At 30.3% G+C, this 14,486-nt stretch overlaps 1 protein-coding gene and 1 long non-coding RNA gene across 3 annotated transcripts in view; both read left to right on the plus strand.

Moving 5' to 3' along the window:
* LOC127701037 (uncharacterized) overlaps window positions 1-14,486 on the plus strand; it is a 115,627-nt gene that overhangs the window by 67,692 nt on the left and 33,449 nt on the right. The window lies entirely within an intron of this gene.
* Window positions 1-14,486, plus strand: part of LOC127701026 (targeting protein for Xklp2 homolog) — a 40,974-nt gene that overhangs the window by 21,850 nt on the left and 4,638 nt on the right. Inside the window, exons 11-14 of one of the 2 annotated variants that reach the window (XM_052204791.1) lie at window positions 243-347; window positions 1,159-1,329; window positions 4,078-4,221; window positions 4,843-4,945. In XM_052204791.1, coding sequence (XP_052060751.1) covers window positions 243-347; window positions 1,159-1,329; window positions 4,078-4,221; window positions 4,843-4,945 — 523 coding nt within the window. Of the gene's footprint in view, window positions 1-242; window positions 348-1,158; window positions 1,330-1,973; window positions 2,142-4,077; window positions 4,222-4,842; window positions 4,946-14,486 lie in introns of both variants that reach the window. The other variant, XM_052204794.1, reaches the window with a different exon arrangement.

Genomic DNA, 14,486 nt, shown 5'->3' on the forward strand with positions numbered 1-14,486 from the left:
ACTTTTGCAGGAATAGAATATTATTTCCTTTTAAAAAAAACATTGCTGTCAGAGGTTATTGTTTTAATATTCTAAGTGGTTATTTTTTTTAATTTTTTTTTTCTGAGATTACACTACTCTTCAATAGAAATAACATTTGATTAGATGTAACAGAAAATTATGACCGACATAAAACCTCCCTGTCTTGACCAATCATTCTTGTATAGTAAAGACCTATAAATAGTTCTCTTTGTATATTGTAGGGATTAAAGGAAGTGAGGGCAAAACCAGTAACAGTGCCTCATTCTCCAGCATTCGCATTAAAACACAGAGTAAGGATGCCTATAGAAGTTCCTGAGGAACCAGAGGTATGAAGTAAACAATACTTAACACAATATACAAATACATTATCTATAATGTGTTTCATTCAGAAATAATCTAACCCACAGATAAGCAGTATTTTGTACTCATTTGGGAAAAAGAATGATAAAAACCTAGTTATGAATTACAGGTTTGTGTATGTATAACAAAAGGAAACCTGATTTGATGCACATTTACTTTTCTTGATATACTGTTGTATCTAAGACTGCCCTTGTCTTCAGGACATTTACACTAAATAAGAGATGCTAAGTTGGCCTTCCATTAAATGTGGTTTTATTAAATTCTGATTCAGAATGCTGCCTATTCTTTTTCAAATTCCATCATTAAATGTCAAGTTTGCTTCCATATTCTTTGAAAAGGAAATATAACAAGGTGTAAATAAGATAAGAGTTTATACAACAAAACAAACACTCAACTTTAGTTTCTGATCTCGAGTTACTGTTATAAGACATATGGTGACCAATATCAATACATAAACCGATTTTAAATGCTGTAAAGAGACTAGTATACAAAAATATTACTACCATTAATGAAGTGTAAATAAAAATCAAAATTATAGGGAGGTCTGATCTCTGAATTCATTTGAATTGTATTCCTGTGGAAGTAATATCTGAATGGGGAACAAATTTGAAGTGAAACAAATAAACATGATAAGAGAAGATGAGAAGAAAACAACCTTATAAACTGAAACTGTGGAAACTATTTATAATAAAGATGTTTGCCTTGAAAAGATGAAAATTTCAAGCAGATGTACTGTATTATCTTATGTGGCTTCTATTGACAAAAGTTAATTTTCAGACAAACAAATCGTACAGTAGAAGGAAAATTCCACATAGTGGTATACCATTCCAACCAGCCTTGAGTCATAAAAGTACCGTTCCTGAACCTTTTGGTTTTGAGGAACGGGACAAATCTCGTATGGCTGAGAAGGCAGCCAAAACAGAACAGTTTCTTCATGAGGAAAAAATGGTTAGATAATAACACTTGACTTTTAAGGAACAAACTGCACTGGAAATGTACGTGAAAAACTTTGGAACAATGACTTCTGTCTTGCTTAATTGTATAGAAAGTTCCAATTCAAACTTCAGAAATTTATTAGGAGTGTGGTCTATGTAATTTCTTTTTCGAAATGGATGCCCTGGTGTCTCAAATGCTACAATTTATTTTGTCATGGTTGAAAAAAATACCAAGACACATTCTGTTGATCAAAATTCCTGAAAGATTAAATTTGTCAGTTAATATATATTTGATGTTTTTGACAATGTTTGATTGTACATTAATGCGTTACAACACTTCAAGTTCATGCTGCAATTTTATATGTGGAGTGTTATGTTTCTTCAAATTGGAAATTGTTGACAAAATCTGTCCTTCTGAAATTTTCTATACATTCCAGTTCAGTTTTGTATTTTTTAAATGATTTATTCACTTATCATGCTAATTACAAATGAAAATGTTATTAGTTGTGCAATCAGATAAATAAATATCTTATTATGCTGTTTTGAAAAGGTCATTTTGAAATTGAAGCTGTGCAACTGACAACATTACATTTATAATAGTTTTCTGACATCAACAAGAATTGATTTCACATTATTTCACTGTTTATACTAATTTAGGAAGAACATGTAAAGAGTCATCCTGTCCCTTATGTGGGTGTGCCATTTCAACCCAAGCTTAATCACAAAACCACTGTTCCTCAACCTTTCACTTTTGAAGAACGTGACAGGGAAAAGTTACATAGAAAAGAAGAGAAAATAGCCGAGATTTTACAGGAGGAGAGACAGGTAGAATTTAAGCAGTCCTGTTTATGATTGCATGAAAATTCTCATTTAAAAAGTTCCAGAACAAAACAGTGGTATCAAGCATGATTTTGTAGATGAATTCACACTCAAAAAGCATGTCAGATTTTTAACCTGCTAGAGAAAGGACAAGTTTGCTTAAACTAATGTGAACTGTTGCCATAATTTGAATGAACAAATTTTGTCACACTTCACTGATTTTTTTTTAATTGTTTGTGTGCTTCAAATGTTTATCAGATATTGGTATTAGATATGCTTTATGCTTTATGCTTGTAATACTATTGTATTACCATATCAATATCTCACTTTCTTCAAGAAGATAGGAGAAAAATCCTAAGTCAGTGAATCCCAAGTATTGAATTAAAATTTAAATACTTGTATTGACAAATATTGTCAATTTTGTATGGATTTAATGACATAATAGCAGCTACATGTATGACCACAAATAGGTTCTTGTTCCCATTTAATTCTGGTTGAAATAATATTTTTTATTTTCTCTGAATGAATACAACCAATCAAAATTAAACTTGGTAGGAAGAAGGTATGAAGCCTCCTTTATGAAAAGTTTCTCCTTTGTGTATGGTAAGAAGAAAGACAATTGTTTGGTGATCAGAGGATATTGGTTAATATTCATTTTTGCTTTTTGTCTAGAAAAACACCTTAAAAACTGCATGGTCGAGTCTTTATTGATTTTAGGGTGACACTATATCGACAATACCATCTATAGCAGATCAGAATGTCTGTCCTTTCTCCAACAATTTGTGTCTTGTGTATATCTGGTGTACCCCTGTGCAGTTAATGAGATTTAGTTTGAGTGTAAAACTTTCAGGTCAGGTGAATCTCTAGCTTAAAGGTCAAGGTCACAAACTATGTTGACTTTAATACCCACTCTGGGTCCATATACATTGTTTGTTCCATATCTTTTACATTGTGTACAAAATGCATAAAAACTATGTAAGATCTTAACAAAATTCTGAAGAAATGCCTCAATAGCCTGATAGAAATTTCATGAAAGATTGAGTTTTGGACTGTAAGTCTCAAAAGTTTTTTGCAAAGACTTGATTTGAAGCATGTAGCTAAGCTACAAAATTTGAATTTCTAAAATTAGTAATTCTATTTTGATTGTTCTACCTTGTGAGTCATTTAACTAAAATTTAGTTGAGCAAAATTTTATATTTTTATCAGCATATTTCTAATATATATAAATCAACAATCTTTGTATTTTTTTCTGTTAAGATAATCTACAAACGTTTTAGTTTGAATATAGAATAAAGAAATTTTCAAAAGCATTTAACCCTTAATATTCAATAATGACACTAGTGTATTTTCCTTTAGCTATTTGGGCACAGATGCTAAATTCATTTCAGGTAGGCGGTAATGGTAGCCTTTTCCCCAATTCCTCTGCTCATATCGTCAACTTGAATATGTATGATGGATCGTTTCGTAGCTGAGACTTTTTCACGTATGTGGTTAAATTTTTGGGGTACGAAGTGAGATTCATTTTTCCGTAAGTTAGCACACCCCAAAAATCCTTTCGTGATGCCGCTCCTCGAGGTAAAAAATACCTTTTTTCACACAATAAGTTCTTTGTAAATTTAGTTATTTGTTTTGCATACATTTAATAACTCCATAGTTTTTACACATTTATTCTATGGTCCTCTACTTTCCAAATCAACACAAATGGTTAAGCTCAGTCACTTGTTAAAAATAGAAACATGTCATATCACTACACAGACATTTTTTGTTTACGCACAACTTTTGAGTTCCTCAAGTTGAGGCGCATTAGGGATATTTACCCACTTGAAGCATATATTTGATGCTTATTTTATATTTGGTATAGTCAGAAAGAAATGTTTTATGTATTGTAGGCTAGAGAGTTCAGAGCTAATCATTTACTTGTATCTGCTTGTATGTATTTTAGGCTAGAGAGTTCAGAGCTAACCCTTTACCAAACCCTTCAGCTGATAATTTACCAACAAAACAAGTTAAACCAGCTACTAAACTAGAACCTTTTCATCTGGACACAGATTGCAGGTTAAATAGAAGCGAAGAGAGAAAAAGACAGGTATTAGGTTCAGGTGTAACACTATTGAATAAAACATTTAGATACATATATTTGGAAAGTTTCAGTTGTACAAGAGAAGAGCAACATCAGATTTGATGAAAATTTGAACAGATTTAAGTACATGTACGGTAAATTTTTTAATTTCCACAATTATTTGGGTCCGATAAGGGCCTTAATGTCCCTTCTCCTTTGACTTTGAAGTCTAAGTGTAATAATGTTCTTTTTTTCTTTAAAGCAATATAATAATGTTTCAGAAAAGTCTCATTCACAAAAGTTAAAATATCAAATAGATTGAAATATGAAAAAGAAGGACCCTTCCAATGATAGCTTACTAATGTTTAATGATCTTATTACGTCTTACATTGAGGAAGAATTACATCCCAAAGTACAGTTTAAAGCCAGACCTCCTGAAGTTCTCAGAAAAGTTATAACATCAAATAGAGTGTTCAAATGATAGCTTACTAATGTTTAATGATCTTATTACGTCTCACATTGAGGAAGAATTACATCCCAAAGTACAGTTTAAAGCCAGACCTCCTGAAGTTCTCAGAAAAGTTATAACATCAAATAGAGTGTTCTAATGATAGCCTACTAATGTTTAATGTTTTTATTACATCTTAGATTGAGGAAGAATTACATCCCAAAGTACAGTTTAAAGCCAGACCTCCTGAAGTTCTCAGAAAAGAGCCTTTCATACCAGAAAAATCTACCAAACCTTTAACAGGTGAATGAAGTTTGAAATATTCTGGAAATGACCAAACTATGGACAAAAAAGAAACTTTTAATTCAGGCCAAACAAAAATATATGTCCGTTTACGGTTACCCGACCAACCCTACTTTTGAGCGCCGACCCTAAGTCATTTTATTTCCGTCATAAAGTGAAAAATTAACTGAACTCGTGTCAAAAATGAAGTTTGTGTTGCCAATAATATAAATCAATTGCCTGATACATCCCAATGTTCACAATCGTGAATATGACAGCTGTTATAAGGAAATTCGCGACTCGTGTGATGAAATAAACACTTTGCCGCCATTTTTTCCCCAACCAATAAAGGGAAATATTCCAATCATTAAAATAACGGGTAAAATCGGCCCAGGATCAACTCGGACCACGACAAGATGAAACGGCATGACTCAAAATATCACAAAAAATAAAATAAAATGGAAATACCGACCTACCTAGCCTATTTTTAAGCAGTTAAGCTGCTTTATGCGAGCACCCTAGATTTGTGTTCTACCCAATAAATGCTGAAATATGTGCCATTGTTATTATCTGGCTGAATATTATGTTATTTATAACTAATTGAACACTTTTTTCATACTTTTAATTCTGGAATACAAAAAATATGACCAGAAAAACCTTAAATGATCGTCGAACCACCCAAAAGTTTTGAAGTTGCACATAGGAAGTAGTGCTCAATAGAAATCCTTATGTAGTTTATTATCCCCTGTGCTTTTGGCCAAGATGTCAAAGAACAATTGCATGAATTATTTCATCGCCGAAAATCTCTAATTACAAGTCGTTTACAGTTGCCAAATGGCACAAAGCGCAGGAATATTGTATAACGGCTGTGACTAATATGACACGGAGTTGAAGTCTCAGGTGGCGGTAATTTTAACTTCGTCGACAAAACGTAAATCAAGGACGTTTTAAATTTGGTGATTTCTTGATAATAATCATTTTGTTCAACCGCTAGCTTTATACCGAAAATCACCAACATGTTATGTGTAAATCCGAGTAAATCGTATCTGACTGACAAAAACAACATTGAAAAACAATGGATGCCATAAACCGGAAATGAGGACAATTATAATACCGGATCTAATTCCGGGGGCGGATAAGGGTAATTCCGGGTTTGCCGATCAAATACAATAAAAATATAATAATTCCAGGCATGAGACAAAATACATCTATCATGATGAAATATAAACTCTAGAATTGAAAACCAAAGATATATTGAAAAGAAAGAAAAAGCAGGAAATATTTTATACAGAAACTCAAAATTACTTTTAGTTCACAAATTTTCATGTCAAAAACCAATAAAATGTGACAGTATTTTCCTTATCATTAATAAATATTGATATTACATGTAGATGTTTTTATTGTTTAAACATATTACTACAATTCCTTGAGGTAATTTCTTCTCAATTTTGAAGGGCCTATAAAAATCTGGAAGTTTCTTACTTTATTTTCACAGAGGAACTAGTTTATATAATATATAGTGCAACTAGATATGATACACCTAAACAGTTTTGAATTTGAACTGTTTAATATAATGGTATAATTAGTAATAAATAATCAATTGTTGAGACAACACACCCACCCACAGTGATACCCTCAGCCTCCCTCAGCCTTCCTTAAATACAAAAAAAAAGATTATTTGAAATCATAAATTAATATATAAGACAATTACATTTATTATTAAACATGTTAAACGACAGCGACACTGACAATGAAACAAGCTAACTAAACACCAAAAGCACATTAAAGTATCTTACTGAGTTAAGAACTATTTCAAGTAAAAGCAGGACCTGGAATTTAGGTTGTGAACCTTTCCGTTTGGAGTGTCAAAGGTCCTGGACTGTCCAGTACCAAATGTTAATTTTAACCCCTGCATTCACAGTAAAGCGATTTTGACGTGTATTGCAATTCCAAGTAGAATTTACTTTTGGACATTAAACGTTTCGAATGCGTATTAAACTAATTCAAATCAGTTAATAATGTGAATCGAATTCGAATTATGTGTGAACGCAGCATTGATATATCTAAGAAATGAAGAATATTAAAAAAAGATGGACAAAATATTTGTATTAAATTTGTTGCAATTTTTGTCTTGCCTTGACAGAGTCAAAAAGTGAGACATATATATATATATATAGGCATGCTGTTTTGGCGGAATCAACAATGTATTAGTTTGTGATTTTGTGATAAGGTCTGGTTTCTGGAAGGTCAATGACATTTTGTAAGTAGTTGTGTTAGCATAGGCACATCTCATTACCATAGAGAATATTTGGCCCCACCCCCTTAGTCATGGTCTATTGACTTTGAAACTTTGCATAGTTTACATGTATATGTTTGTGATTAGGTCAGTTTAGGGGGAACCACTAGTGGTAGGTCAATGATATTTAGTGTGCAGTTGTATAAACTTTTTCATTTCTAATTTCCATTGAGATTATTTGGCCCCGCCCCCTCAATTATGCTCTTTTTACTTGGAAACTTATGTTACTTTGAAATTTCATTTATTAGTTTTCGATTAGGTTAGTATTAGGGAAACCAATAGTAGTAGGTCAATGATAATTGGCATGTAGGTGTAGAAGCATTAGTACGTCTCATTTCCATAGAGGATATTTGGTCCTCACTCCTCAGTCATATGCATGATCTATTGACTTTGAAACTTTCACTTAGTTTACATGAATGAGTTTGTGATTATTATGATTATGTCAGTTTAAAATTACCAGTAATCTTAAGTCAAAGCTATTTGGTATGCGAACGTATTGGTATTCAAAAGTTTCATTTCCATGGATATTATATAACCCCACCCCCTCATTATGGTTCATTGACTTAGAAATTGAATATGTGTTAAGGTTTGTTTAAAGGGAACGACTTATGAAAAGTCAATGGTATTTGGTTTGCAGTTGAACAAGCATTGGCACCTTTCATTTCCATAGAGATTGTTTAGCCTTGTACCTTCAGTCATGGTTCATTGAATTTGAATATCACTTACATGTTAAAGTATTACTATTTTAAGTGTAACATTTGCATTATCAAAATAACAAATAGGCAAAACATTACGTTGTGTTAATAGCTTATTATAGATTAGACATGTGTAATTTTTTTAAAAATAAGGAGATGTGGTATGATTGCCAATGAGACAACTATCCACCAAAATTCAAATGAAGTGGATGTAAGGCAACCGTACAGCCTTCAAAAATATATGTTGCATCATTGCTAGGCCATTATAACAACATCAGCATTTCTTGTAATACTAGTATACAAGAAAATTACACCATTTCAGATAGTTTCAGGTATGATTTGATAATTGTGCATAGTGGCACCAGCTGATCCAACTAAAAGCGCTAATATGGCATATTCAAACTCTAGTACATAGTGGAATTAAACCATACACCACTGTTGGACACCATAATTGAAATTATTATTCTGAAAAGAATATTCCTCCATGCAGCCTGCAACAATTAGCAAAACCTATACTGCATAGTAAGATATAAACGACCACGAAATGACAAATGTAAAACAATAAAACTAAAGCAGCCTGATTTATGTACAAAACAATTATGAAAAATAAATATGATATACAGCAACAATCAACAATCACCAAATTACTGGGTCCTCACTATGGACAGGTACATACAGAATGTGGCGGGTTAAACATGTTAGCTGGCACAAAACTCTCCCCTAACATGGGACAGTGTATGTGCATAACCTCAGACATTAAATCTTTAAAAAATAAATTGGAAATAACTTTTGAAAGTGGTAGGATTGGATAGCAGAAACATTACGGTACAAACATTATTTGATACTTGAGAAATAGCTGAGATATATAGATTCTACCACTGCATCGAGTGTGATACGATATTTATCCACTCGAGACAGTTAAATTTTCAAATTTAAAACGCGAGGCTCGCCGAGCGTTTTAAATATTTAAAATTTAACTGTCAAGAGTGGATAAATATCGTATTACATGAGATTTGGTGGTGGAATCTGTTTCTCTAATGATTTTCAAACAATATGCAGGCAAACTTATTCCGTCTTTTCGAATGATCTGTAAAAAGATGTGTTCTTTCTATGTGACGTCATCAGGCATGGTCGCCTTTTTTCATGCCGTCACAATAGGAAATTCAGAGGAAAGCAAGTAAATTCGACGTCATAATCGGATTTTAACCAATGAAGAACTGAGATCAAACGAACCACATGTTGATTAAATTTTTTTTATACAATGGGTGCAGAAAGGGATAAATTGACGAAGAATTAGAGAAAAATATTTTCATCCCTTCTTCCACTATATTCATCTTAACTTCTGCCAAGTTTACCTTTGATTTTTTTAATTAACTGCCTATAGCGCCTTTGGTGCTTTGATTTAAATTATGTAACCTTAAACAGACATATATTTTTTTTTGGCCTCATGAGAAGTTTGCTTATATCTTCACTCAACAAACTCAGAAAATGTTAAATGACTATGATAGTCAATTACTGCTTCCAGTCAACAAATTCTGATAAAAGTAGGGACATGAGTGTAACTTTACATTGCACACAAGCATTTATAATCTGGTGCATTTTTTTTTTTAATTATTTGTTCAGATATATTATAGGAGAATTTACACTCTGAAAAGACTTGTAGCCACTAATTTTACAGAGGATGAATATAATTAGGGATCATAGATTTATTCTTACGAGGAAGCTCCGAGCATGCTCGGAGGATGCTCAGAGCTTTTTAAGAAAGCTCTTCTCAGCAGTTTATGTGACAATAATTATCATGATCCATTAAGATGTCAATCAAATCTACACCACTTCTATAATAAGGAAAGTAGAGCAATATAGAGGAAGCTCAATTAACACCTGTGTAAACATCTGGTCAATTCAAATACATTTTGCATGAAACTTTACAAAACTATAAAATAGATTAGCAATTCTTCAACAGTACTGTGTAATGCTTGGAAAGAAATCTCAAATCTTCACAAAAAGTAAAAGTCATTAAAATATTTTCTTTTTATATTTAATAATCATTCCTTTTTATCATGTTTATAATTAAAAAAATTCTCAAATTTTATGATTAGATATGATATAAATATAGTTTATGTTATATAAAATGCTACATAAAAGTTATCAAGACACAAACAACAGTCAGGGGGCGATACTAAGTAAAGTTATTTTTTTAAGTTTCTAATATAGGTTTTTTTTTAAAATTATTTGATAACTCAATAGTTATTTTATATGTCAAAAGAAGCATGTACTAAATGTATTTTTTTTAAAATTTTTATATCATTTCTTTAAAAAAAATTAAGCATTTATCCAATTTGAGATGAGTATAGAGAGGTTACTTTAAAAATAATGAGTACAAAAAATTACTTTTATAAATTATTTTATACGTCTTTGAAAAACTTAGTACTTACAATTATTTAAGGAACATGTGTAATTGTTTTTGATTAAGATTACAAATAATAAATCACCTCAGGTCTTAATTAAATCATAAGGTTTCATCTATTTTATATGTCTAGCTATCTCTAAGATTTTAAGGGAAAATGATATCTTAATAGCCCCAAGAGACCAATCTTTGACCAAGAAGTGTGGCATCAGAAAGGTAATTAGTGTTTCGGGAGGATTTAAATAGTTTTATATTTCATGAGGAAAATAACCAGATTCTGTGAAAATTTGTAAAAGCTAGTAAAACCTGAATGAATGGACACCTTTAAAACTAATATTAACAGAAGTTACTTATACATGATATAGAAGTAATATTTGAAACAACCTCGTTTTCAACATAACTTGTATAGGTAATTTTAAAAATTGATTGTTTAAGTAATGCCCCTAACTAAACAATGGTAATATGTTTTTTTAATAATATAGCAAACTAAGTTCTTTTATAGAAAAATTATGGCTACTTTAGGAAAAGGTAATTCATTATTGGAAGGCTGGTTTGAGGGGGTAATACCACCATTGTTTTTCCTCTTGTACGTCTCTCTTTAATTGACTTTTTTTTATGAATTGTGCCGATATTATCTTTGTTTTAAATAAAGAAATACTTGGCATGAGTAAAGTTTTATTCTGTCCTGTACTACAGTAAAAATACAACATAACTTGTCAGTGCAAATAAGAAGGTAAACTTCACCAGAAGTTAACCAATCAAATTCTCTCCCCCTTTTTTCTCTGGTTACAAGCTTTAGTAGCCATGTCCCCTTAAATTTCCAAAATATTTTATAGAACACCAAATAGAATTTTTTTTATTGCTTTGAAACACCCAAGATACATGTTTAAGACTCAAAAATACTTTTCTGTAATGAAATGAAGGGTAAATTTCCAACAACTGACAAATTAAATTGAATATAAAAAAAAAAATTAACCCTTTTTCACATGAAACTGAATGTACTATGTTTTGGTAGTATTACACCTTGAAAAAATTATGACAATTAATATAACTGAATAAAATAATGGATTTTAGTTCAGTTATCCTCTATTTCTATTTCTTGAATGACTTTTTAATATATAAACAACTATCAAAAGGAAAGTAAAGCAAAGTAGAGGAAGCTCAGTTAACGCCTGTATGTAGAAAGTCTTTTTATATAGGCCTTTTTCAGTACATACTATCAATATAAAACAGATCCTAAAAATATAAGTATATATTATTAATTCATATATTTCAACTAATTTGATTCGTTCAGGGATAGTCACATGTTAAACTATACTTTCGAAGGTAGATAGAAAACGATGGATAGCAAAAAGCATATTGCACAGCAAAAAGCATATTGCACGGTTATTTTTAGAATACCTAAAAAGCCGATATACTTTGTGACGTCATGTAATGAATTTCATGATATTGTTAAAAGTTTTATAAAAAAATATCTATGATCGATTATTTGAAGAAAAAAATCTTCAAATACATAAGATGTAAAAAAAATACAAACAAAAAAAGTAAATGAAATAACTAATATGTTGTTATTGTCTAGGAGACAATATGATATCTATGAAATTCCAACAAAATCAAATGACGATTTTGATACAAATATGGTCGGGATATTGATAATATAACAATTATAGCCTATTTATGAGGTCAATACAGGATATATCGACCCAAAGAAGTTTATCGACCTCGGACTTCGTCCTCAGTCAATATATCCTTGTATCGACCTCATACAAAGGCTATAATTGTATAATATATACTGAAATATATTTCTCTAAGATCAAATAAGTGATTTTTTTTTTCTTTTTAGCTTCATGAGTATAATTATAAAAAAAAAAAAACATAAAACAAAGCTAGACAGAAATTTAGACATAATTATGTTCATTAGTATAGGACATTGTAGCAGTTATTTGGAGTTGAAACAATTTTTGTTTGCTTGTTTTGTGTTGTTTAATATTAAATTAATACAGTAAAATATGATCACACAATTTTAAAAGTAAATATTGATAAATGTCTCTTTGCATTCTGTCCAATAATACTGTTTAGAAATCTGTGTAGAGGCAAACATTATTATCAAAGGTTTATATCACAGCATGATACATTATATAAACATTATAGATTGAGGGAATAACCCCTTACAGTTTCAGTAGGGAAAATTATCTTAGAGCATCCTCTTTTATGCAGCATAATGCTCCATATGAAGTATTTTGTTAATATCGAAATGTTGTGTGCTGTTAGATAAAAACATCTCCAACAATAATAATTGATTCCAATTTTAAAAACAGTTATCAAAAAATAAGATATAAACTGAAGATATTAGATTACTTGATAGATATATGGTAGATACATTATAATTCAAACCCTAAACTAAAGTGGTATAGTCATGACTACCTATTGTCATGTTCCTACAGTCATGACAGTTAATATGCTGAATCAAAAATGATTTTTAAGTATACCAATTGAACTATTACTATACATCTTTAAATATTTTTAAGTGAGGGACATAGCATATATAAGTCAAGTCTGCAAATTATTCAAGAAAATTGCGTTCTCTAGGCCTCAAACATTAAAACTTCTAAATTGCCATATTCCTAACTTGAAACAGATTATTTCAAGAATTTTCAACTGTAGTTATAATATATAGTATAATATATTAATAAACGGTATGTTTTAAACTGGTATTCAGTTGACTTAAGGCATTAGGGTAATAAATAAAAATTCTCAATTTTAAGCAGACATCAGAATAGATTATATAAATGACTTCTCAAGTTAGTGATGATTTGCTCTTCTTATCACATTTATAAATAGCTATAGAAAATAAATGTTTATATGAAATGGAAATCTTGCAATGATCATTCAGGGATATCAAATATAATTTATGACTTTCTGCATTTTGATTAAGCTTAAAAGAGATATTTAAAAAAAAATTAGTTGACATTTTCTATACAAATCAATGTGTATTGAAGAACTAGAATTTAAAATAAAATTAAGAGCTGAAAGCTAATTGAGCTTAGAAAAAGGTACTCCAATACTTTGTACATTTAATAGTATGGTATAAATGGTGATTATGGTAATTGGTCTGGGCAGTTAGATTATTTGAATTCACTTTTCTAAGTTATTTTGTAGCTATGAAAAAGAAAAGTAAGGTCATAAAAAAATAAATTAATGGAAATTATATTGGAGCCTAAGTATAAAGCTCATAATTTCTTATTAATTCCATTTAATCTCTGCATCATTTTTGAAACATAAACAATATCAATACTTTCCTGTGGATATTATATATAAAATATTTTGGGAAAAGAAGTTGAATTGCATAGACAAAAGAGATTCCAGTACAAAGTTTAAATTTTTGTTGTAAAGTTTTTGATCCATTGAATCCGTTTAATTATTATAAAAACAAAATAAAAAACGTTATTCAAGAAAAATATTTTGAGGATTTCTGAACTAAAATCAATTTATCATAACTACTGTGACAAGTCTTTCAACCTAGCCTATGAGTTACAACTTTTCCCAAAGTAGCCATCATTTTCTATTGAAAATCTAAGTTTGCTATGGCATTTAAAGTTTAACAAATGACCATAGTTTGTGTCTTTGATGACTTTTATATTTCATTTTATATAGTATAAATTTCAGCTATATTTATATTTTAAATATAAATTTTGAGTATTTTTTTTTTGTATTGAAAAAAAATGATGATTATTAAGAAAATGTTTTAAAAACATTTGCTTTCTGTGAAGACTTGATATTTCTTTCCAAGCATTGCACAGTACTATTGAAGAATTTCTCATCTATTTTATAGTTTTGTAAAATTAATGCAAGATTTATTTGAATCGACCAGATGTTTACACAGGTGTTAATTGAGCTTCCTTTATAATGCTCTACTTTCCTTATTATAGAAGTGCTATAGATTAGATTGACATCTTAATGGATCATGATAATTGTTTTCAAATAAACTGCTGAGAAGAGCCTACTAAAAAAGCTCTGAGCATCCTCCGAGCATGCTCAGAGCTTCCTCATAAGAATAAATCTATGATCCCTTAGATTGTTTTACATGGTTTAACAGATCATAAAAAAAGCTCAGTCTAATTAAGAGATAACTGTATTGTATTTGAAGCTTTGCTACGTGTCGCC

The sequence above is a fragment of the Mytilus californianus genome, unplaced genomic scaffold (genome assembly GCF_021869535.1).
Source record: "Mytilus californianus isolate M0D057914Y unplaced genomic scaffold, xbMytCali1.0.p SCAF_5, whole genome shotgun sequence".
NCBI classification, from domain to species: domain Eukaryota; kingdom Metazoa; phylum Mollusca; class Bivalvia; order Mytilida; family Mytilidae; genus Mytilus; species Mytilus californianus.